The sequence below is a fragment of the Lynx rufus genome, unplaced genomic scaffold (assembly GCF_022079265.1).
Source record: "Lynx rufus isolate CCGP_SWC_20201006 ecotype Redwood Valley unplaced genomic scaffold, mLynRuf1.p SCAF_9, whole genome shotgun sequence".
Lineage (NCBI taxonomy): Eukaryota > Metazoa > Chordata > Mammalia > Carnivora > Felidae > Lynx > Lynx rufus.
In genome coordinates this window covers 104,311,319-104,336,548 of record NW_025814897.1, presented here as the reverse complement: position 1 = coordinate 104,336,548, position 25,230 = coordinate 104,311,319, and the positions used below count along the sequence as shown (strand labels likewise).

General features: G+C 47.3%; 2 protein-coding genes across 2 annotated transcripts in view; both read left to right on the top strand.

Moving 5' to 3' along the window:
• Positions 1 to 1,772, top strand: part of PATL1 (PAT1 homolog 1, processing body mRNA decay factor) — a 32,304-nt gene extending 30,532 nt beyond the window's left edge. Inside the window, exon 19 of the mRNA XM_047070431.1 lies at positions 143 to 1,772. Coding sequence (XP_046926387.1) covers positions 143 to 164 — 22 coding nt within the window. The 3' untranslated portion in view covers positions 165 to 1,772. The remainder of the gene's footprint in view (positions 1 to 142) is intronic.
• Positions 1,773 to 21,911: 20,139 nt separating this feature from the next.
• OSBP (oxysterol binding protein) overlaps positions 21,912 to 25,230 on the top strand; it is a 34,829-nt gene continuing 31,510 nt past the window's right edge. The window contains exon 1 of the mRNA XM_047070718.1: positions 21,912 to 22,378. Within this exon, the coding sequence (XP_046926674.1) occupies positions 22,014 to 22,378 (365 nt within the window). The 5' untranslated portion in view covers positions 21,912 to 22,013. The remainder of the gene's footprint in view (positions 22,379 to 25,230) is intronic.

Sequence of the window (25,230 nt, the reverse complement as noted above, 5' to 3'; positions counted from 1 at the left end):
TTAGAGCTCACTAAGGGTAGAGAGAGGTTGTGGGTGTTCTGTTACAAGAATTCTAACAAGGGTGTGACTTTGATGCAAAAGATTGCCTTCTGTTTTAACTCGTTTACACAAGTTTCCTTTTTCTCTTTCTTTATACCCATAGGCTAGTTCAGGGGATACGATAAAAGATCTCCAAATGTGTCCTGTACCTCCTTTTGGCTGCCACCTGCACTGCCGCCATCACAATGGAGTGTTTTTAAATGAGGGAGGGAAGGTAGCTTATTCCCCAAAGCGTCTTGTGGGACTGATTCCTGTTGGCAGGGGTCGTCTCTGAATGCCAGGTATTTCCCCACTGCTCTGTGAAATTTGGCTGGGTGACCCTTCTGGTTTCTTCTTACCTTCTGTGTTACAATTCTGCATGTCCTGCTGTCCCTCAAGTCTTCCCAGTTGTGCATTTTCTTTGCCCTAGAGACACAAATATAATCTCTCCCTTTGTCCCACCACCACCGCTCCAGGTCACAGTAGACTGTAGCCTGCCAGAGGGTTCCTTCCCTCATCCTACCAAAGTCTTCTTTCGTTGCCCCGTATTAATACGACTATAGGAGAACCAATTAAGTAGAAACCAATATATACATATATGCGCACACGCCCCCTCTGCACGCGTTCGTGTGGTCTCCAGAGGATCCGTAAAGAAAGAGTTTTAGATTGAGAAATACGTAGTTGACACGTCCCTCCTCTAAAAACAAACCAGCTGATGTATTTTTAATCTGTTTCTAGTCCATCCTGTAATTAATTTGGTGGGTTCTACTTGTTTTAATATAAACGCAGGGTATGCAGCACGTTAATAAAATCAGAACTCTTAATTGGCTGACACCCAGCTCTAGGCTGAGAAGTCCTGTCTCTCGTCCCCGCTGTACTTCCTCGGTGTCTGTCCACCTCAGTGAAAACGTACACGGTTAAGCCCTTTTCCGGCTACAACGGCAGCGCCCCGGGGCCTGTCCCCTCTACGACCTGCAGGGTTGCCCCCGATGAACCAGACGAGAGCCTGCTTCCGCAGCGTAGCGTTTGCACACTCGCTCTGTCTTCCTGAGACAATTTCAGTAAGCCATGCTTTTACTTCCCTCGTCCCCATTCTGATTTGGTGTCGGGGGTAGCAACCTCCAACGGTAGCCACGGAAGCGGAGTTCGGCTTGCTTTGCTCTGCGGGCTCCTCCACGCCACGGACACACCTGCTGTCCTTCCCCCTTCACCTCCAGGCCTCCGCTCCCAGGCAGCCAGGGGCCTGGCTCTGCGTCCCGGCAGGGACAGCCCCCCCGCGGTCCTTTGCACCTGTCCCTGTCCCGCGCAGCAGCCACACAGGATGAGGGGTTTGATCCCGAGTGATCTCAGCCCTCAAGGCAGTTAAATCAGAGCCTGTTTCTCATGACTGTCCTGATACACTTTTTGCTCTTCTCACCTTTTCAAATGTTAGCGAGGGGACAGGTTATGATGTTTAAAGAGAATCAACATTTTGCACATACATGTATTGTACAACCAGAAAGCCCTCCGTTGTAACCGGCTGTCCTCACTCTCCATCTGTCTGTCCCCGTTCCGTAGCCCCGGCCCCACCAGCTGCTCCGCGGTGACATGACCTAGCTTCCCTCTGCCCTCACCTACTGACTGTTTCCACCATGCGCCTCTCCTCCCTTCCCCTCACAACTGATCAAGTGAATACTTGACTATTATTTCTTCCTTTCTGTGCTTTCTCTTTTTTGTTTGGTTCTAATTAATAAAAATTAAAGTTTCTAAATTTACATTTTTATAGGGTATTGTAAATAAAAACAAATTGTATACTTGAAAAACCATGTGCCTGCATTTCTGCTTCGTGTTACTTCTTGTCTGAATTTGTATGATTTCACCTGTGTCTCCGGCCCATTGAGATGGACTGGCAAAGCTCTCGGTGTTGGGGACCGGTGAGGATTTTCCCTGTTAAATGTTGTAAGGGACACGGAGCAAAGAGCTTATGTTTACGTGGTAACTTATCTTGAAAAACCTAGGTGCTTTGAGTCCTCCCCCGCGCACCCTTTCACTACAAGCCAAGGTTCTGCGCTGTAGTAGGCACACCAGGCCATCTGCGTCCTGTGACTTCCGGAGGCTCCGTGTAGCCAAGTTTGGCCTAAAGCTGCCACGGCCGTTAGCTCTTACATCGCACAGTTCGCCTGCTCAGCAGAGATGGAGAAGAGTCGACGATTCTTTGTAGTAAATCTGTGTTAATTACTTCAGGCTCAGGTGTTCTTTTTACCCTAACATGCCCCGGATGAGAGACTCCACTGTCACCCCTCTCTCCCCTCCTCGTGGTGTGAGCGCTAGACTCTCCCTCACCGTATCTTCTCACAAAACTTTCAGGATCAAGCAATTTCTGGCCCAAACCAAGAGCAGAATCGTCCCAGTCCCCGTTGTGTTCGTGTGAGAACTGGTAGCAAAAGCACGTGCAGCTCCAGGAGCCATCGGAGAACCAGGCTGAGGCCTCGAGGACCTGCAGGGAGGCGGCCTGGGCATGTGTGCGTGCGGCGCCAGGCTGAAAACACCACCACTGTCTGGACGGCTGCACACGTCTTCCCGGGCAAATGATTTTTCTCTTGGTCTCTATGCTGCGCTTAACTGCCTGGTTCGGCAAGAACTAGAGACCTTTCGTTTGGGGGGAAGACCTCAGCAAACAAGAAAGACATTTAAAAGGATAACAATTTTAAAGGATAAAGAGGGAGATCTTTAACTTTGTTGGGCACCTACTTGCATGAAAATGTTTCCTGACCAGCAGACAAGACAGGCTCCTTGAGGGGAACGAGCTTGCCTGAGCCGATGTCGCCTGTGTGCCACGGAGCAGGGGACTCAGGATGTTCTGGCTGCCAGGACCGACTAAGGCTGTCTTCCGGTAGCACCTCCTCTCCCGTCTTACGAAGACAACGTCGAGGCCTCATCTGATGGTGCCGCGGTGTTACAGGCTGGGCACCCTCGCGTTCCAGAAGACAACCCAGAATGTAGGAAGGGAGGCTTGAGGGAGCTTGTGGCCCACGTGCCCGCAGCTGAAGCTCCCAGGTGGCAGGCACTTGCCTCCGAGCCCCCGCACTTAGTGGAAAAGCCAAGAAAGGAGCTCAGGCTTGTATGCTGCCTGTTCCTCTCCAGATTACAGTCCCCGGTCAGAGATGCGGGCTCTTCTCCAGAAAATACATGGCATTTCTTGGGAGAAAGACTGAGTTTAAGAAATGTGCTCCTACTTTATGAATGGAGCAATAGCTTACAGTAACTCCTGACTTTTAAGTCGTAGTGTATGTGAGAGAGATTGTTCTAGGTGCCTAGAAAGTCATTTTTAAGACTCAAGAGTAACCAGTAAAAGCAGGTCTTAACCTCCGTGTTAACGTATGTCAGCAATAATCAGATTACATGATGCACTGAAATAATTTACGACAACGGGACACAGAGCTAAAAGCTGACATCGGTGCATGTAATCCTGTAAGGAGAAGACCCTGGGAGCAACTGGGTGACTCAGTCGATTGAGCGATATACCTTAACTCAGGTCATGATCTTGCAGTTGGTGAGTTCGAGCCCCACGCCCGGCTTGCTGCTGTCAGCTTGTCAGCACAGAGCCCACTTCAGATCTTCTGTTCCCCCCTCTCTGTCCCTCCCCTGCTTGCACTCTCTCAAAAGTAAACAAAACATGTTAAGTAATAGATCACACACTTGTGAACAATAATTTTTACAAAAGAAGGGGCGCGTGGGTGGCCCAGTCAGTTAAGCGTCTGACTTCGGCTCAGGTCATGATCTCATGGTTCATGAGTTCAAGGCCCGCAGTTGGGCTCTGTGCAGACAGCTCAGAGCCTGGAGCCTGCTTCGGATTCCCTGCCTCCCTCTCTCTCTGCCCCTCCCCCACCCATGCTCTCTCTCTCTCTCTCTCTGAAAAATAAAAATTTTTAAAATAATTTTTACAAAAGAAAATGCAAGTAATATTAAGTTCACCTCCACTTGTCATAGATAACAAAATACTTTTTTACCTATCAAGGTAGCAAAATCTTTAAAAATAATGCTAGTGAGAATTTGAGGCAGCCATCCATACTGGTAGGCTAAACTATATTTCTAGAAGTGCTTTGGCAATGTGAAGAGTTTCAGAAGTATTCATAGCCTCTGACTAATTCACTGGGCTCTAGAAATCTAAGGAAAGATTCCAAAGGAATGATACTAACGCATTATTTATAATAAAAAAATTAGAAATAACTTAAACATCCAGTCTCACAATGATGGTTAGGTAAATAATCATCCATATGTCACGGACAATTAGAAAAGCAGAATATTTAATCACGGAAAGATATGGGAAAACAAAATATATATGCTTTGAACGCAATTTTTAATTCATTTTTTTATTGTTATTTTTGAGAGAGAGCATGAGCGGGGAAGGGCAGAGAGAGAGGGGGACAGAGGATCTCCAGCAGACTCCACTGACAGCATTGAGCCTGATGTGGGGCTTGAACTCATGAACTGTGAGATCATCACCTGAGCTGAAGTCGGACACTCGACCAATTGAGCCATCCAGGTAGCTCTTTTTTTTTTTTTTTTAATATTTTCTTTTGAGAGAGACAGCATGTGAGTGGGGGAGGGGCAGAGAGAGAGGGAAACACAGAATCTGAAGCAGGCTCCAGACTCTGAGCTGTCAGCATACAGCCTGATGCAGGGCTCGAACTCGCAAGCCACGAGATCATGACCTGAGCTGAAGTCAGACATTTAACTGACTGAGCCACCCAGACGCCACCTGCCGCCCCCCACCCCAGTTCTCTTTTTGTTTGTTTGTTTACTTTTTGAGAGAGAGAGACAGACAGAGTGTGAGCAGCGGAGGGCCAGAGAGGGAGGGAGACACAGAATCCGAAGCAGGCTCCAGGCTCTGAGCTGTCAGCACAGAGCCCGACGTAGGGCTTGAGCCCACAGCTGTGAGATCATGACCTGAGCCGAAGTCAGATACTCAACCAATTGAGCCACCCAGGCTTAACTGACTGAGCCACACAGGTGCCCCTCCCCAGTTCTTTTTATTATTTTTTATTTTTTCAATATATGAAATTTATTGTCAAATTGGTTTCCATACAATACCCAGTGTTCATCCCAAAACACAGTTCTTTTTTTTAAAGATTTTTTTATTATTTCAGAGAGACCATGCAAGCAGGGGAAGGGCAGAGGGAGAGAGAGTGAGAATCTTAAGCAGGCTCCGCGCTTAGCTTAGAGCCCAACTTGGGACTTGAACTCATGACCCTGGGATCATGAACTGAGCCCAAACCAAGAGTCAGATGCTCAACTGACTGAGCCACCCTGGCCCCCCAAATCAAATTATTTTTTAAAGGAACTGTATATATAATGAAAAAAAGATAACAGGAGGGGAGGGTATGTTCTGAAAGGTTACTGGTGTCTGTCTCTAGGTGGTGGGAATACAGGGGCTCCTGGGTGACTCAGTAGGTTAAGTGTCTGACTTTGGCTCAGGTCATGATCTCGTGGTTCATGGGTTTGAGCCCCGCATTGGGTTCTGTGCTGACAGCTCAGAGCCTGGAGCCTCCTTCAGATTCTGTCTCCCTCGCTCTCTGCCCCTCCCCCACTCACGCTCGCTCTCTCTCTCTCTCTCTCTCTGTCTCAAAAATAAGCTTAAAAAAATTTTTTCTTAGGTGGTGGGAATACGGGAAACTTATTTTTGCTTTTCAGTATTTTCCAAATTTCCATAGAGAAAACACATTGCTTATATTCTTAGGAGAAATATTTCTAAGGAAAAATTGCTTTGGGAGAGTTTAGTTAATTAACATGGGAAAATACTAAGAATACAAATGTTAACCATAAAATAGGTTCTGTATATGTATGTATGTGACAATCACTATGGAGGGAAAAAGTAGGAAAAACAGTGCCATCAAAGGTGACAAATTAGCAATGGTGACCTTTAAGGGGAGGACTGTGGGGCATTGGGGGGTGGGAATAATTGTTCCTTTTTCCATATTTTCCAAATTGTCTTCATTGAGCATGTATTGCTATTATAACCAAAAGGGCGATTATTCTCTAAACTAAAAATAGTAGTAGCTTTCTATTTCTAGTGAGAAAATAAGTTACAGAGGGCAAAAGCGTCTGATCTACTTGTGCTTGACTTTAGAGAAAAAGCATTTGACTTTGTAGCAGATGAATGCGTGAGGGGTCTGAAAAAGTCACGTGAGAGCAGGGTAGTTACCCTGAAAAATGTGGTCAGGTATTAACGTAGCTCGGTAATTAAGATGGTTTGCCAATTGTGGGATCCAAGAACCAGTTTTGATAAATCCAAGCTCTATTTCCCAGGAAGCTTCCAGATTTACACTAAAGTGCATTTGTTTCCAAACTAACCTGGATCAAGAAGGATCCCAGCTCCATCTCCAGAAAGATCTTTTGGAGCACCAGGGTGGCTCAGTTGACTTTGGCTCTGGTCATGCATGCTCTCATGGTTCATGAGTTTGAGCCCCGCATCAGGCTCTATGCTGACAACTCAGAGGCTGCTTGGAATTTTGTCTTTTCCTCTCTCTCTGCACCTCCCCCACTTGCTCTCTATCTCTCTCTCAAAATAAATAAAAATAAAATTAAAAAAAGGATCTGTCTTTCATCTGTCAGCCAGCTGGCTTGCACTGAAATTGCCCTGTCCATCATTAGAAAGGCCAAGACATGACTTTCTGAATTTGATACAGAGAACTGGATGCCATCTAACATCTGCGTCTGGAGGGCGGTGAAGTCCACTGTGTGAGAAGTCAAAGCAGGGAGCTGAAGGCAACGGACACTTTTCTTCTTTGCCCAACTCTGTTTTAAATATATTAACATTGTGACCTTTGAGAAACTACCATGTGGATTTTTTTTAACTTTTTTTTTTTTAATATCTATTCTTTGAGAGAGGAGGAGAAAGAGAGCACAAGCAGGGGAGGGGCAGAGAGAGGGAGACACAGAATCCTAAGCAGGCTCCAGGCTCTGAGCTGTCAGCACAGAGCCCAATGCAGGGCTTAAACCGGCAAACTGCAAGATCGTGACCAGAGCTGAAGTCGGACACTTAACTGACTGAGCCACCCAGGCGCCCCTAATAGGATTCCATCTTAAGATACTTTATGTCAACCATTGTTCATCCAACAGTGAACAAAGATAAACCCCCAATATCACCTTATAGCTATTTTGTAGTGTACAAAGAACACTCACATTCATTTCCTAATCTGTCCTCTCTGTAACCTTTTAGAGTAGGATGGAGCACTTGGATGGTACAGCACCAAAACCGTATGTAGCCCAGAGGACTGTCGGCTGGTAAGGGCTAACCACACTGGGATTTAAATCTTAGGTTTTAGGGGCACCTAGGTAGCTCAGTCAGTTAAGCATCCGACTTCAGCTCAGGTCACGATCTCACAATTTGTGGGTTCGAGCCCCACGTTGGGCTCTGAGCTGACAGCTCAGAGCCTGGATCCTGCTTCTGATTCTCTCTCTCTCTCTCTCTCTCTCTCTCTCTCTCTCTGCCCCTCTCCCGCTCATACTCTGTCTCTCTCTCAAAAATAAATAAACATTAAACCTTAAGTTTTAAGCTGCACATGCAGTGTCCTGGCCACAAGAAGCCTCCTGCACCAGGTCCTTGCTTTATGGGGGAGCAGCTGAAAAGCTACAAGCATTCGAGGACACTTCCGCAAAGTCTCCCGAAGGGATCTTAATGCATTCATTCTCAGTAGGCAAATCAAGCAGTTGCCTCTCAGTCATGTCAAAAAGGGGGTGATTCAGGTTGTAATTATCGGAACCGATTGCATTACATAAAGATCAAGCATCTGTATGGCCCCTTAGTGTAATAAATTCATCTGCCTGTGCAGGACCTGTTTCAAACTACATTGTCACTTGCTGTATCCCAACATCTCTTAGGCCAGGAGCAAGTTGACAACATAAAGCAGGCAAGCACTTGTAACGCTGTGTTACTGCAGGTGCAGTGCTGACAGAGACGAACGAAGGCCCAGCTCTGGTGCAGCCTGTGGTCTCAGGAGGAGACTTACAGGTATCAAGAATGATGACGGGATCGGCCCTTCAGGCCGCGGTCCAGAAAGGCCTTGATGAGCAGGTACCCTGTGACTAGGTGCATGAATAAGGAGAACAGCCCTGCAAAGAGCTCAGAAGAGCATCGCGAGGCAAAAGAAGATCCCCAAGCCCCTGAGAGGAGAATGAGGAGTTTGAGGAACCACGAAGGCTAATGTGTCTGGAACGAAATCGGGGGTGGAGTGACCACCCAGGGCCTTGAAGGGATTTGCTCTTGTTGTAATGGGAAGCCTCTGAAGAATTTTTCAGGAAAAAGCACAAGACACGATCTGATTTATGCTTTGGAAAATCACTGCCGTGTGGAAATGGAAATAGGCAAGAGAAGGGGACCCTTAGGGGGAGGGCTCACCACACGCTTCCTGGTCTGCAGGAGAAGGCTGGGCCTTGAGGAGGCAAAGTGACCGAGGGACCCTTTTTTTTAACATTAGATTTAGGGCAGCGCTTACCTTTGGGAGTGTTTAGGGGAATGGGATTCAGATAAAGATACAAGAAATGGTTGTTTTGTGTTTATGTTGGGTGGTAGATTGGTGCGCATTAGTTTTACTGTCGTGCTTCATGGCTTTTCCGTATCATGCATCTTGTGTCTGTTAGTGGCTGAATGTGTCCCTCAAAACTCACATGTTGGAATCCTAACAATGTGACTGTATTTGGAGAGGGGGTCTTCAAAAAGTTTAAGTGAAAATGAATTCATTAGGGTGAGCTCTAACCCAATATGACTGTCCTTTTAAGAGACTAGGAAAGAGCGGGATGCCTGGGTGGCTCAGTCGGTTAAGCATCCTAAGCATCTGACTTCAGCTCAGGTCATGATCTCATGGTTCGTGGGTTGGAGCCCCGTGTCAGGCGCTATGGTGACAGCTCAGAGCCTGCAGTCTGCTTATGATTCTGTGTCTCCCTCTCTCTCTGCCTCTCTCTCTCTCTCTCTCTCTCTCTCTCTCAAAAATAAATAAACATTTAAAAAATTAAAAAAAAATAAGAGATTAGGATAGGGCACCTGGGTGGCTCAGTTGGTTAAGCATCTGACTTTGATTTCAGCTCAGGTCATGATCTCAAGGTCATGCGATCGAGCCCCACATCAGGCTCAGATCCTCTGTCCCCTTCTCTTGCTGCCCTTCCCCCATGATCCCTCTCTCTCACCTCTCTCTCAAAAAACAAATAAATAAATAAACTTTAAAAAAAAAAAGAATGAAGGGGCGCCTGGGTGGCGCAGTCGGTTAAGCGTCCGACTTCAGCCAGGTCACGATCTCGCGGTCCGTGAGTTCGAGCCCCGCGTTGGGCTCTGGGCTGATGGCTCAGAGCCTGGAGCCTGTTTCTGGTTCTGTGTCTCCCTCTCTCTCTGCCCCTCCCCCATTCATGCTCTGTCTCTCTCTGTCCCAAAAATAAATAAACGTTGAAAAAAAAAAAAAAAGAGCAGAGTCCTTTCATTTAAAAAAAAAAAGAATGACTACCTCCATTCTTTCCTCCTCTAACTCCTCCCCAGCCCCCAGATCTCTTTAGAGTTCATCCCTGTTTGAAATGGGTTACACCTGCTACTCTCTTTCATAGCACCTGGGTTGTCTTCCACATTACTGTATGTATGTACATAATTACATATTTTCTCTATGCGAATACGATATATATCCATTTCTGTGTTTCTTGTTTAATACTCATCCCAAGATCCTCTGTGTTCCATGAGGAACTAGAACCTATCTGTACAGTCACTGCTCTGTCCCCAGCACTTGGCTCAAGCCGGGAGATGCTGCTCCCATAAATGCTCTATAAATATTTGTTACATGGGTGAATAGGCTAGGCTGTGTGAGAGAACCGAAGCTGAACCAGATACAGAGCTACAGATCACACGTTGGGGGAATGCACCCCTTGGTAGCTGTGATATGTCAGGAACATAAATGACTTAAGGAGAGACAACTAATGTCACAGGAAATTCTACGTCCTGAGGAAGGAGCATTCCGTCTAGACAGGGAAATTAGGAGACTCTGTAGGGGGAGAATATTGTGCTGGGCAATGAAAGAAGGAAAAGCATATACGAAGCCACCAGTGTGGGAAAGTGCGGGGCAAATGTGGACGAAGACGTGTGGGCCAATTTAATTGGAGCATGTAATACATCAAGACAAAAGAGTAAGAGACTGGCTGGAAAAGAAAAGTGACACCAGATTGTCAAGGACCTGATTTGTGAGGCTAAGAAATCTGGGCTGTAGGGGCGCCTGGCTGGCTCAGTCGGTAGAGCATCTGACTCTCTTTTTTTAATTTTTTTATGTTTATTTTTGAGAGAGAGAGAGAGAGAGACAGAGTGTGAGCCAGGGAGGGGCGAGAGAGACAGACACACAGAATCCAAAGCAGGCTCCAGGCTCCGAGCTGTCAGCACAGATCCTGACGCAGAGCTCAAGCCCATGAACCGTGAGATCATGACCTGAGCTGAAGTTGGACACTTAACCGCCTCAGCCACCCAGGCACCCCAGAGCATCTGACTTTTAATCTGAGGTTCTTGAGTTCAAGCCCCATGTTGGGCATGGAGCCTACTTAAAAAAAAAAAAAAAAAAAAAAATCTGGGCTGTATTCTGGAGGCAGTGGTGGGAAACAACAATGACTCCGTTGAAAACATTAAAAAAATTTTTCTTGGGGCGCCTGGGTGGTTCAGTCGGTTGGGCCTCCGACTTCGACTCAGGTCATGATCTCACAGTTTGTGAGTTTGAGCTCAGCATCAGGCTCTGTGCTGACAGCTCAGAACCTGGAGCCTGCTTTGAATTCTGTCTTCCTCTCTCTCTGCCTCTTCCCCACTCACACTCTGTCTCTCTCTGTCTGAAAAATAAATAAATGTTAAAAAAAAAATTTCTTGGGGTGCCCAGGGTGGCTCAGTCAGTTCAGTGTTCATGTCATGATCTCTGGGTTTGTGAGTTCAAGCCCCGCATCTGAGCTGTACTGACAGCTCAGAGCCTGGAGCCTGCTTTGGATTCTGTGTCTCCCTCTCTCTCTGCCCCTCTCCTGCTCATGCTCTGTCTCTCTCTCTCAAAAATAAATAAACATTAAAAAAATTTTTTTAAACTAAAAAAATTCTTTTCAGATATACAAGAAAAGTAGAATAGTATAAAAAACACCCATATTCTTCTCACCAACATTCAACAATTAACATTTTGCCATATTGCTTTTATATATATACAGATACATAAATATATTTCAAAGTATATTACTTTTTCTTGGCTTGCTTGCTTTCTTTCCTTTTCTGGATCATTTCAAAGGAAATTATAGACATTAGAACTCTTCCTCCTAATCATTTCTCCAAATATTAAGTGTTTTCCTTCATAGCCATCATACCAGCATCACATTGAATAAATATAACTGCCTGACATCATCTAATACCAGACATTTTCTAATTTCCCCAGTTACCCCAAAATGTCTAAAAAGCTGGGTTATTTTTTTTTTCAGAACCAGAATCTGATCAAGCATGTGGTTGTGTCTTCTAAGTTTTTAAAAATTTAAAACAATCACCCCGGACCCTTTTTATTGACATCCATTTCCTTAATCTTTATGTCTTCTATAAAACCTGTTGTGTTGCAGAATGCCTCACATTCCTGATTGATCTGATGGTCTCCTTGGGGGTGTTGTTGAACTTGCTCGCTCAGCCTCTATAAATTGAAGGTTAGACGTAAGGGCTCGATTGCATTCAGGAGTTTTCAGCCTGTATGGCAAGAAAACTTCATTAAGGGATGCTGGTCTGCTTCCTGCCTCAGCACACCAGGAACCTCATAAAAACACATTTTGTCCCAGGATGAATGATGCTAAGTCAGAGAACTGGGTGAAGGTGGGAACAGCCAGATTTACAGAATGTAATTCTCCTTTGTGATTGGCAAGTAATTTGAGGGACGTGCCTGGCCATCCAGCTCACATTTTCGTAGCTGTTTAATTTAGCAAACATGTTCAAGTGCATTTCATCACCACAGCACCCCGGTAAGGCTTTATCCCTGTTTAACAGAAGTAAAAACGGAGGCTGGGAGTGCTTACCGGACTTTTCCAAAGTCACAGAGCCAATAAGTAGCAGAGGCAGGACTCAGCATAAAGAAGTTCACTTTAACTCAGTTTTTAAAAAACCACAGCCTACATCTAATTGCAGATTGTTTCAAAGTGTATCCTTTCTCCAGAACTCAATAAATATTTCTCTCCTTTACGTATCACATTTTCTTCTTATTTTTTAATATTTAGTCTTGGGGAGAGCACAAGCGGGAGAGGGGCGAGAGAGGGAGAGACAGAGGATTTGAAGTGGGCTGTGTGCTGACAGGCTGACGGCAGTGAGCCCGATGTGGGTCTCGAAGTCACAAACCATGAGATCACGACCTGAGCCAAAGCACGCTCGGTCAACCGATTGAGCTACCCAGGTGCCCCTATATCAACATTTTCTTTAAAAAAAAAAAAAAAAAAGAAGAAGAAAGAAAAAGTATTTCTCTTTACTTTCTTGATACCAGAGAGGCTGTGCCAAGCAAAAGCAATTTGTTTTACACTGTCCTAACAGCTGTTTCTATTGTGGGTTTAAAATTAGCAAAATGTGGGGCGCCTGGGTGGCTCAGGTCATGATCTCACAATCCGTGAGTTCGAACCCCGCATCGGGCTCTGTGCTGACAGCTCGGAGCCTGGAGCCTGCTTTGGATTCTGTGTCTCCCTCTCTCTGACCCTCCCCCATTCATGCTCTGTCTCTGTCTCAAAAATAAATAAACGTAAAAAAAAAATTTTTTTTAAATAAAATAAAATTAGCAAAATGTAACAGGTGCAGGATTCCCCAAAGCTCCCTTTGTAACAATAGTTCACAACATCCATTTTTACATTTTTAAAAAATGTTTTTTATTTACTTTTGAGAAAGAGAGTGTGTGGGAGGTGCAGGGAAAGAGGGAGACACAGAATCCGAAGCAGGCTCCAGGCTGTAAGCTGTCAACACAGACCCCCAACCCGGGGCTCAAACTTGTGAACTGCAAGATCATGACTTATGCTGAAGTCAGATGCTTCACTGACTGAGCCACGCAGGCGCCCCTAATTTTTGTTTTTTTTAAGTAGGCTCCACCTCCAACATGGGGCTTGAACGCATGACTCTGAGATCAAGTAAATCTGATCTGAGATCAAGAGTCAGACACTCAATTGACTGAGCCATCCAGGCAACCCCGAGACATCTAAATGTTACATGAGTTACTCGATCTGTGACTTTCAGAAATAGGGACACCCACCGGTAGGAGGAACACACACAGTCAGGTCCTCTCAAGTCTATTTGTCTCCCCACAACGTCAGCAACTCGTGGGATGGAAGTAGGAGTGTTGCCGGGTGAACTAGGGAGACCCTGGGCCCTGAGGCCTCTGCCCAGCCCATCCCAAGGATGTCCCTGGAGGCTCTTGGCCCCATTATAAGAAAGAATACAAGGACGGACCAGACACAGTGGATGAGCAGTTGCAAGCAAGAAAGTTTATCACAATGACACTATGCTCTGGGTTCCAGGGAGAGCTGCACACTGTGGGGTTTGGGTGTCTACCTTTTATTGACAGCTGTTAACTTAGGGGGTGGAATATTACTTGAGGTGGGGATTTCTTGGAAGCAGGATTTCATACCTTTTCTTCCTAATTTGGTGAGGGCTTTCCAGCCTTCTTTGTCAGCCGGCTTGGTTTGATCTGGTTTCTTGTGGCTTTGTTTTGGGCCAGGACCCGCCTCTGACCTTCCTAGAATGGCGCTGGCCACAACTTCCCCTTTTTTGGTCTCCAGGTATCCTGTTAGAAACTAACTAGCTGCCTACTCTAACATTCCCCTCCCCCACCATGGACTCTGGGCCCTTAAAATCTTTTCAGGGAAAACGGGCGATGGTACATCTTCTGTAAATACTTTATGCTGGTGTGGGATGTTGACCCTGCCTGAGGGCTCCAGAAGTCCTTGCTATCTGAATTTTAGGAAACCTGATGGGCTGTGGGGAGTAAAAGGAAGTCACAGGCTTGGTCCAGAGGGTGTTGGTAGGTTTCATCTTCAAGGCAGATAGATTGGAATCCCTGGTGCAACCATCACTTATAAATGAAGTTGTTGGGAGTCTGGAAAAGACAAATTAAAAAAAATTTTTTTTAAGTTTATTAATTTCTTTTGAGAGAGAGAGCAAGCAGGTGAAGGGCAGAGGAGAGGGAGAGAGAATCCCAAGCAGGCTCCTCAGTGTCAGCGCAGGGCCTGACACGGGGCTCAGACTCACGATGTGAGATCACGACCTGAGCCGAGATCAAGAGTCAGACGCTCAACAACTGAGCCACCCAGGCACCCCTGGGAGATAAATATTTGACAAGAAAATTAAACAAACAAGGTCCAAAAAGTAAAAGTAACAATATAGCCATTAGTGGCCCTAAAAAGGGCAAGAACCAGGTTACAGATGGAAGGGTCTCGTGTACAGCATCCCAAATATTATTAGCAGTATCAGCCCTTTTGCCCATTTAGTGTAGCCGTGTGGCTGGATCATAGAATTTTGGGATGTTTTCCTCCACAGGTCCAGTGGTGTTGATGTAGGTACAACATGCTCTGTTAATGACAGCACATACCCCACCTTAAAGCCAGCCATAACCACATTGGCCAAAGATGGAAAGGACTTTGGAGAGATTGGAGAAATACAATGAGGTGGGAAACCTAGTTTATCCAATGCTCCCATCAGATTTCTCCAACATGCAAATTTGATATGCAAATCCCCCCCACCCCACCCTTACCCCCACCCCCAAAGAGCTAATGCACCAATGGTATCTACTCTTCCAGCCAGTATAAAGCCTATTGCGCTTCCAGTTCTGGTTGTGGGAGTGGGCAGAATTATATACATGGACTCCTGAGGGAGCCACATATCCTGGGGTACAACTGCCTGATGTTTGAGGTTATCAATGCATTGAAATCCTTGGGCCAATACAGGCTGGGTAAAGACTGGTCCCTGTAGGTTGGGAGAAGGACGTACACAGATAAGGAGACAGTTGGGAGGGGCACAAAAGTTTGTGGGGTAATTCACTATTCCTATCTCCTGGAGCTGTTGGGCCCACCTGGAAGAGTTACTGTGTGTGCAGCTGGGGAATAGAGATTTCCCCATGGCTCCGTATCCTAGGTAACTGGAAAGTAATGGTTGTGAAGGGAGAAATTAAACAGTAATGCTGAGTGGTGTCCAGCTAGGTCATGATCCAAAACATGGGTTTATTGGGTTTTTACTTGAAAGGGTGAGATTAGCACACCAACCCAGTGGGTGGCATTATAATCTGTGTCATTTAGATTTCCTAAGCAGGCATGCCGCATTCCATGCTTAGAGCCCTGAACTGAGACACTGGAACACTGTCTGCTGGTCCAAGGGTCGTTGGCAAAGTTGTACAGACTGCCCCCAGAGGTGATGCTATTTGGCAGCTGACGCATCTTCTGGATCTGTTTTTATGGGTTGAATTATTGGGAGTTATCTGGAAGCATGGACTTGGAGCTTAGGAATAATTGGGGTCCAAATCCCTGAAATGGGTGGTAGGAGTAGAGAGGTCAACACAGGTCCCATTAGGGCAGATGAAAATCCCTTCTTGGGAAGGGGAACGTGGTCCAGTGTAGTTTTTCTGATGGAGAATTGTATTAGGAGAATGAGTGGGACAAAATAGGGAGTAAGAAAGGTCCTTCTGAGAACATAAATGACAAATCTAGCAATTGAAAAAGTTATTTCCCTGGGAGGTTATGTTGGAACCATTCTGTGGACCTGCATGGGTTAGAACAGTAATGAGAATGAGGAAAAAAAAAAAAAACCCAAAACAAGACTTTTGGGGCCATATCGGAGGGTTAGACCCAACAGAAAGATGTCATTGTTTTGTTTTCTTTTGCTTTGTTTGAAGGGAGGTGGTTTAAAGGTAGCAAGAAAAGCAACTCAGAGGTCCAAGTAGACAAAGGTTTGCAAAGAGGAGAAGCAGTATAAGGAAAATCCAGTCAATAGCTAACATTATAAAGCAAATATTCATAGTAAGATGTCAATCACTTATCTTCTTGGAGATGTAGCGTAGATCTTCCACTGGCTCACAGGAATAGGATGGAATGTCTTCAGTCGTCAATTGTGGGTAGTCTGGAGCCACAAGTTTTATTCTCGACAAATGAATCCACCTAGCTATACCTTAGAGCTTAGCTGCTGTTGGGGTGCTGAGAAGAACCTGGAAGGGTCACTACCATTCAGAGTCTAATTGAGCTGAACGTAAATCCTCCTTCCAGGTCTTTAATAAAACCATGTCCCCTGGCTTGATCTGGGTAGGGACAGGCTCTTTCTTGGGTTGGGCACAAGTAAAGATGATCTACTGGACCAGCCCTAACTGACTAAATGTCTTATAAATTCGTGGGTTTCTGAATCAAGTAGCAGATCTGCTGTTAAGAAAGGAATTTCAAAGGGGCTGAGTTGGAGGTTCCTTTTTGGGGCCATTCTCAATCTCAAGAGGGCTACGGGCAGGAGTTTTGTCCAGGATTCTAAGGTTTCCTGGAAAGATTTTTGGCCAAGATTTTTTAAAGGGTTTGATTAGCCAAGGATTGGGGTCTCCAGGCAGCATGGAGGTGGTCATGAACTCCCAAGGCAGAAGATACTTGTTGAGTCACTCTTGCAGTAAAGAATGGGCTGTTATCACTCCGCAGAGACTTTAGGAGCCCATAGAGTGGGGTGATTTCCTTTGGTAGAGCTTTCATTACCTCTTGAGCTTTTTCTGTTCTACCAGGATGAACGTCTACCCAACCAGTGAAGGTGTTCACAAAGACCAAGAGGTATTTATATCCCTGATGGGGGCATCTGAGTGTGGTCTATCTGCTAATCTTCTCCAGGGTATGTGCCTTGTCTTTGGTTGGTCTGGAGGAGTGGAGGTGGTCTAAGCCCTCCCCCAGAGGTGTTCTTGTGACCTAGGTTACAGGTCCTGGTGACTTCCTTGATCACCCTTGACAGGCTAATTCCTGAAAAGACTCTGTTAACTAAGGAGGTTAATGTGTCTCTTCCCACATGAGAGGAGTCACGTAGTCCCTTGATGATTTTCCACTGGAATGCCTGGGGAAGCATCACCTTTTTGTCTTGTGTCCGCCATCCCTCCAGATGTAGTTGGTGGTCTTTCTGCTGAGCCCAGTTTATTCCCCTCTTTGTATATTGGGGCCTTTGTGGGAGGATTGGCCCATGAAGGAGTAAAGCTACCTCTACTGGGAGTTTGGGGCCCTAAAACCACTTTTGGAGCTTGTTACACATATTTGGGGCTGCCTGGCTTATAAAATGAATTCCCAGCACCAACTGTCCCTCTAGGGTATCCAGATCTACGTGGGTGCTTCTGTGGCCCTTCTACCAGACGGGACTGAAAAAGAGCAGGATTTTCATCAGGTCCTTGGGTGATCTCCCTCACCTTATCATGGTTTACTAGCTTGATGATACATCTCTTCATGCCTTCCAGGAGGCACAGTACCATGTGGTCTCTGAAGGCTAGTCCCTGCTACCTGGGCTGATAATTCGGATAAGGGTCTATCTGAGGGACAGCTGTCATTCTAATGGGACATCTGTTAGGCTAGGTAGCATGAAGGACATCTGCCCAGATGTAGAATCACTCCTCTGTACTGCAGCAATGAGAGAGAATGACCAGAAGGTCCTTCCAGGTTACATCAAAAGACTAGAGTCAGGCTCTGGAATTCCTCAGTAAATTTGCTAGGAACCTCAGAAAACTGGCCTAAGCACTCATGGCATTGCCTGAGATCGGACATCAAAAAAGGAACATAGAAGGGCACCAGGGTGGCTCAGTCAGTTAAGCATCTGACTCTTGATACTGGCTCAGGTTGTGATCTCCCGGTCATGAGATCAAGCCCACATCAGGCTTCATGCTCAGTGGAGCCTGCTTGGGATTCTCTGTCTGCCCCTTCCTGGCTTGCTCGCATGCGTGCACTCTCTCTCTCTCTCTCTCTCTCTCTGTCTCAAAATAAATAAACAAACTTTAACAAAATAAAGGGGGTGGGGAGCACCTGGTGGCTCAGTTGGTTAAGCGTCGGACTTCTGCTCAAGCCATGATCTCAGGGTTTGTGAGTTCTAGCCCCACATTGGGCTCTCTGCTGTCAACACAGAGCCTACCTTGGATCCTGTCTCCCTCTCTCTCTGCCCCTCTCCCACTCAAGCATGCACTCTCCCTCTCAAAAATAAACATTAAAACCAAATAAAAAGAGGAACATACACTCTTGTGGTCCCCTAAGGTCCACCTGCCATCTCCTGGAGGGGGCAAAGAAGCTCTTTCTTTTGGCCTGAGTCTGGTAATGGAGGGTAGATGGATTGATAGGGTGGGAGATTAGTTGCTTAGGCTGAGGAGCCAATGGCTGTTGGGGTGTTAATCTGGTCTTGGGTTGTTTCGAGGGGGAGTTACTGAGGGGAGCTACTGCAGGGAGAATTTCTTTCTTGGGACCAAACATGTAAATGACCCCTTCCCACTGTGCATGTTTTACATTTCTCAGGGTCATCCCTGAGGGCCATAAAGGCCTGGATGTAAGGGATCCCTACCCACTCTTCTTGTCTCTTACTGGAGAGATCAAGTTGCAATCTAGTTTTATAGTTAGGACTATCATTTTCTGACTAGATCTCTAGCTTATATGGAGGCCAAGGAATGTTACAAAAGAAAACGAGCATTTTCCTACTTAGGCTTGCTTTCTTTCTTTCTTTCTTTCTTTCTTTCTAATGTTTATTTTTAAGAAAGAAGAGAGACAAAGAGTGTGAGTTGGGGAGGGGCAGAGAGAGAGGAAGACACAGAATCCCAAGCAGGCTCCACACTGTGGCACAGAGCCCCATGCAGGGCTCAATCCAAGAATCTCAGCTGAAATTCAGAGCAGGATGCTGGACACTTAACTGCTGAGCCACCCAGGTGCCCCTATTTAGGCTTTCTAATGGGAACTGATCCCAGTGTCTCAAAATATGTCCCAGAAGAAAGTCTTTGGGTATGGAAGTGGAATCTCCCATTGTCTTCAGGGAGAGAATTGACTCCTGTTAACTGAAAAGGAACAACTAAACCAGGCCTCCCAATACTAGAAGCCTGGAGTACTATTTCCCTGAGGAGAGTTAGCTCTCTCTCTCTGGAACCTAATAGGATCTCAATTGGGAACTCTTCTAGAGAGTTCTAAAGGCGAGTGGACTGTGGGCATCCCCAGCCTGCTGTCCATTCACCCGGTCATCATGGCTGTGGCCAGCATGCCATGTGATGACCCAACAACAGCCCTGGTGTCCCAGGGCCCACGTCTCTTCCTGGCGTCTGCCATCCGGAGAGTGACAGCCTTCCGGATGACCCTAAATGAAATGATGCCTGATAATTAACCCTGATGTCCCAGGATGGATCCCTTGGAACCGAGATCATCATGATTTCAAGATCACTGAATATCCCACTCTCCTTCTGTTGATAGGCCTCTTAACAGTTGGTGGCAAACAACAGCCACCAGAGACAGGGGTCCCTTTGAGTGTCTAAATATTTCTTGCCTGACCTGTTGAAGTCTCCTACTTGGTGGTTAGCTCTGGGGAAACTAACCTCTATTTTCCAGTTCTCTTTGCATCCCTGAATTATTTGGGTGGAGCCACATTTAATTAAGTGGTAGATAAGGCCTACCCACAGATCCACAGGGAGAGCTCTCTATAAGTGGGATCCCTTGCCAGGGAGCAAAAGGGTTATAGATTATTTTACAGTGATCTTTGCAGTCTGAGTTGGCAATCACGCAGCACCTGTGCAATGGGTGACAGAATATCTCCCAGGTCCCTGTGCCCCGCCACCAAAAGAAAGTGCCTATGTAGGTATAAGAGGAAGCGGCTGAAGCCACACAAGGAAGGGTCAGAGTGTCCCTGACCAAGAAGCAGATTCCTGCAGAGACAGCCTGGGAATATCAGTCACCTAGGGACCGGTGCAGAGGATCGCTGGTGTCGCTTCCACGAGAGCCCATGAAGCACTCTCTTACATGTCTGGGAGCACTAAGGAACAGTCCTATGTGTGCATACCCAGAGGAGCCAAAGTTTTAATTACCAGTGAGATGGAAAGCCCTATGGGATTGCTGTGCGTCCTGAGAAATAATCTCGGACACTTCCATACAACTTTTAGTCACTTAAGAGTGCCTTTCGGCTGGAAGGAGCAAGTGTCCCTTTATTCTTCGGAGCTGAACATTAGTTTCTCATAAATGCTACTAGACCATCCGGTTCCCAGGTAGATCAGAAAGAGAGAGAGAGAATAAAGGAATGGTGACTTGACTAAGCAACACTCCAGCCCGAGTGGTGGAAGTTGAGACTCACCGATGAAGAGGGTCCCTCAACACGCAGGTTACCTCCTTCTGACTGGTTCCCCAAAAAGATGTTGCCAGGTGGACTGGCGAGACCCGTCCGTCCCCTGAGGCCTCCACCCAGTGCATTCCAAGGATGTCCCTGGAGGCTCTGGGTCTCATCGCAAGAAAGAATTCAAGGACGGACCAGACATAGTGGATGAGCAGTTGCAAGCAGGAAAGTTTATTAAAGTGAAAGTATGCTCTGGAGAGGTGAGAGCGGGCCCGCTCCAGGGAGAACTGCACACTGGGGGTTTGGATGTCTACTTTCTATCGACAGCTGTTAACTAGGGTTGGGATATTTATTACCCGAGGCGGGGATGTGTTGAAAGCAGCGTTTCGCGCCTTTCCTTCCTTATTTGGTCAGAGGTTCCCAGCCTTCTTTGTCAGACACTTTGGGCCAGTCCAGTTTGATCCGGCTTCCTGTGGCTTTGCTGTCAGGACGGGCCTCTGACTTTCTTATAGCTGCGCTGTCCACGACTTCCCCTTTCCTGGCCTCCAGGTATCCTGTTAAAAGCTAACTAGCTTCCTACTCTAACCGGAGCACAGGACAACCTAGAATCACGAGATAAGGGGTGTGGTGCGATGATGAACAAACCAGGGAAGGGACTTAGGAGGATCTTGGATCCAGGAAGGAACTGGGGAAGCTATTACTGGACTTCCCAGGAATCCCGGTCTCCAGCTCAGATCCAGCTGCTAGCAGGAGGCCCTACAAGGTAGCTTCTCGGGCAGTGGCTAACTGCTGAGAGTCACTCTGCCCAGCGGGAAACTACGATGGTCTTAACTCTGGAAGAGGGAATGCAACACTGCACCTAAGTGGAAAAAAAAAACAACAACAAAAAAACGCGTTTGGGGAAGAGAACTCGCTCTTCGCCCACTCCGAAAAGCTAGAAGCAGACGAACACGCCTCCAAGCTCTTTCCCGGATTTTAGTGGTTGCCTCCAGCCAGCCCCTCTCTCAGTACGTCTCTGTTATTGGTCAGCATTGCCAAGCATCAGCAGTCACAGACAATATCCGGAACCAATCGTCTCCAACCCCCACCCCGTCTCTCCGCCAACCTGTGAGTGACATACACGCGAACCAATGAGAAATGAAAGTGGGGATAAGAAAACGAGACTCCTTCCCCTTTTCCTCAGCTTGTTCAGCAAATGGTAGAAAAGGCTGAGCAGCTGATACCAACCACCAATCCGTAAGGATGGAACGGGGACGAAGAGAAGAGTGATGGGAGGGGGTGACGTGGCAGTGACGGGGACATACACTGAAATGAGTGGCGGAAACCCCGGCCAATCGGTGGTCGAATTGGCCGGGCACTCTGCATTCTCGGGTCCTCCCCGAGCGACGGAGACTTCGGGAAAGCACCAATGAGCTTGAACATGAGTCTGATTGGCCTTCATTCGAACCAATCATCGGCGTGCCTGGAGGACGCGTCCCACCCCGGGCTCTCACTGGGCGGTGTGGGATGACAGGCCCGAGAGAAATGCCAATGTCCTAGGGGTCCTCCGCAAGTGACGCTCGGCGGCACCAATCGACTGCCTCCTTCCCGGCGGCCGAGCCCTCCTCCCGCGGCGGGCCTGGCGGGGCGGGGACGCTGCGCGGCCGCGGCTGATGCGCTAGCCGTGTGGGGCGCTCCGGGCGGCGACGGCGGCTCTCGTAGGCGGTTCCGGTCCTGTATCTCGGGGCGGCGGCGGCTCATGGCGGCGACGGAGCTGAGAGGGGTGGTGGGGCCGGGCCCGGCGGCCATTGCAGCTCCGGGCGGCGGCGGCACCGGTCCCCCCGTGGTGGGAGGCGGCGGCGGCGGCCGCGGAGACTCGGGGCCGGGCTCCGGGGCCGCGCTGGGCACGGTGGCTGCGGCGGCGGCGGGCGGCCCGGGCTCCGGCGCCGGGGGAGTGGCGGCTGCGGGCCCGGCCCCTGCGCCGCCGGCGGGGGGCTCCGGCGGCTCGGGCGCCGGGGGTTCGGGCTCGGCTCGAGAGGGCTGGCTCTTCAAATGGACCAATTATATCAAAGGCTACCAGCGGCGGTGGTTCGTGCTGAGCAACGGGCTCCTGAGCTACTACAGGTAACTGCTTCCGGGGCGCCGTCCCCCACCGCAGCCCACAGTCCCCGCGCCGTCACCCTCTGGAGCCGGCCCCGCAGCCAAGGTCGCCCCAGGCCCCTTTTCGTCACCTGCGCGCACTGACAGCCCGCGACGCGAGCCCACCTGCACGAAAGTGAACGCCCCGGGGCTTCCCTCTGCACCTGGGTTACCCGCTCTTGGTGCAATACCTTCCCCTCCGTCCCTGGCCTTTCCAGTTGTTCGGAGAGCATCTACTCTTCCATTGTGTTTGCGCCAGCACGGCGGTGCAATGATGAATTCTGCGAGGAAGGCGCTGTCGTAGGTGCTAAGGGGCACATGTAGGAGAGCAAAGCCCCGGCATGGTTCGCAAGGAACTTGCTGTGAAAGTCCCAAATCTTAGCTGTCTGTGCTGTCTTAGCTGTCTCCAGAATTCAAGGTTATTAGCAGCCTTTGATGTACCCGCCGTTGCTCTCTCCACGTTCAGGCACAAGGACACCAGGCACAGGGTGGCCTCCGTATCTCTCCCCTGTCTTTATGTCTCCCAGACTTAGCATATGCTTTCGCCTTCTGAACAGCCCATAACGGAGATGTGCCCTCCAGTGCTGCTTTTATTTACGCTGAGCCCACCTCCCACCATGGGAATGATTCCAGTGGTCTCTCCGGTATTTCCGGGGTCTCTTTGGTTGGTTCGCTTTAAGTTTTATTAAAAGAAGAATCCATGTCTTTGGTACGATTACTTCTGTTCAACAGTGTTTGTTTTGGAATGTTTAATATATATTCGTGGCAGCTCACAAGCTTGCCATAACTGTAGCATGCTTTTGGCTACTCCGGTTACACCAGATAGAGGGGTTAAGATGCTGGATGTGGAGACAGGACATAAACATTTCCTGAGTACTGGACAGTTTGGATAGTTTCATTGACTCCCAACAATAACCCTGGGGATCAGGAGATATTCCCATCTTACTGATGAGGAAACTGAGACTTAGTCTGGGCAACTATTCCAAGGTCTTGAGGAGTCAGGATTTGAAACCGGTTGTCTTCACACCATAATAACCTAAAACCCAAGTTAGTGTTACTTGAATCAATCGAATAACAGATAATTGCTTGCCTATAGCAAGTAAGTTTCTAGATTTCTGTTGCTATATACAAAATGTGTATAGTTTCTAGATCACAGTACTTTATACAAAATGTATAAAAGTTTCTTTTAAGGGAGGGGCGCCTGGGTGGTTCAGTTGGTTGGGCGTCTGACCTGACTTTGGCTCATGATCAGGTCATGATCTCGCAGTTTGTGAGTTCGAGCCCCTCGTCGGGCTCCGTGCTGACAACTCGGGGCCTGGAGCCAGCTTCAGATTCTGTGTCTCCTTCTCTCTCTGCCCCTCCCCTGCTCATGCTCTGTCTCTTTCTCTCAAAAATAAACATTAAAAAAAAATGTTTTTAAAGTTTCCTTTAAGGGAGACTTTGCTTAATATAATGGCACTTCTAATTGAAATCTTTTTTGTAAAAAAGTCCTATTTGAGACCCAAAATGCTGTTAAGAGCAGCTCACTGTATTTCTTTTCCTCTGCATGTAGCCACTCTGCTACCAGGAGAGGTAGGGTGAATGAATCTCTTCCTCAACCCCACCGTATCAGCACTTAGAGGATTTTGAGGGGAAATTGAAGGTGGGAGTTGGAGGTTGTTGAGGGTGAAAAATGCCTTAGCACATCCTCACTGTTCCTGCCACATTGTGAACAGTTGTGTGGGTCATTTGCATTATTATATTCAGAATTGATTTTAATTTTAACCCTCTCTCAGTACGCATCCAGGATGATCGGTTTAAGGTTCGATCACACATCTAAAGTTTTAATGTGTGTTCCAAAGTTTTTCTCCTATGCAAGTTCCTGTTTTCCTGTTATACTGACCATCATCCTAAAGTTCGGTTGATTTGTATCCTAACTTGGCTTGTAAGTCACTATTAACACTGCTCATTTTCGTAAGTTGTGTATCAGCTGAGGACTTTACTGTGTGGTCTTTTTTCTCCAAATTCTTATCAGATCATCTTTCCAGGCCATTTGATTCTTTGATCAGTACCAGTCTTAATACTGATCTTGGTTGGACATTAATAACTTCTCTGTTGCTATCTCTTCAAGTACTTGTAACCACCTTTAACTTCTGTCTTACAAGAGTTAGGAGCACCTATCTGACTACAGATCAAACTGCTTCCAAAGCATACTGAACCACATATTGGGAAATATGCCATAGGCCTGTCTTTGCCAACTAAGATGGTCCCACCCACAAACCAACCAAGCAACAGGAACCAGGGTTATCAAATCTATGCACTACCTTCAAAATCACAGTGAAGTTCTTCCTCCCAACTATACTGGTGGTTTATTCTTCTTGACAGGGTTCTCTGTGTCCCCGTCTCCCTACAGTTATTTAGCTAAATTGTCATTTCTCCTGCTTTTCATGCCTCCAAAACCAGTTGTCTCCTCTATATGCCTTTTACAAAATACTGCTTTCTTTTTAACTGAGACCATATACTTCCTAGACCCATCCTGTGGTGAACTGTCCTCATAGGCTTTGACGGGCCACTTCCTTCTTTTTACCCATCCTTACATACACAGATACATGGATGTCCCATTACTTAAAGCCGTATGTAGAATCCCGGCTTTCCCAGACACATGGTGACAGGGCCATAGCATTAGTCTTCCTGACTAGCTTCCAGAGATTGAGTTACTATTTCTGCTGGCCTTAAAGGGAACTTTCTGGTCAGAAGGCACCACCTAATTAATACTGTGGTGCCTGAAGAACTTATCTTGCACTCTCAAAACCATGTCTTTCCAGCCTCTGCACTAATCATTTATAAACAGAGGTGTA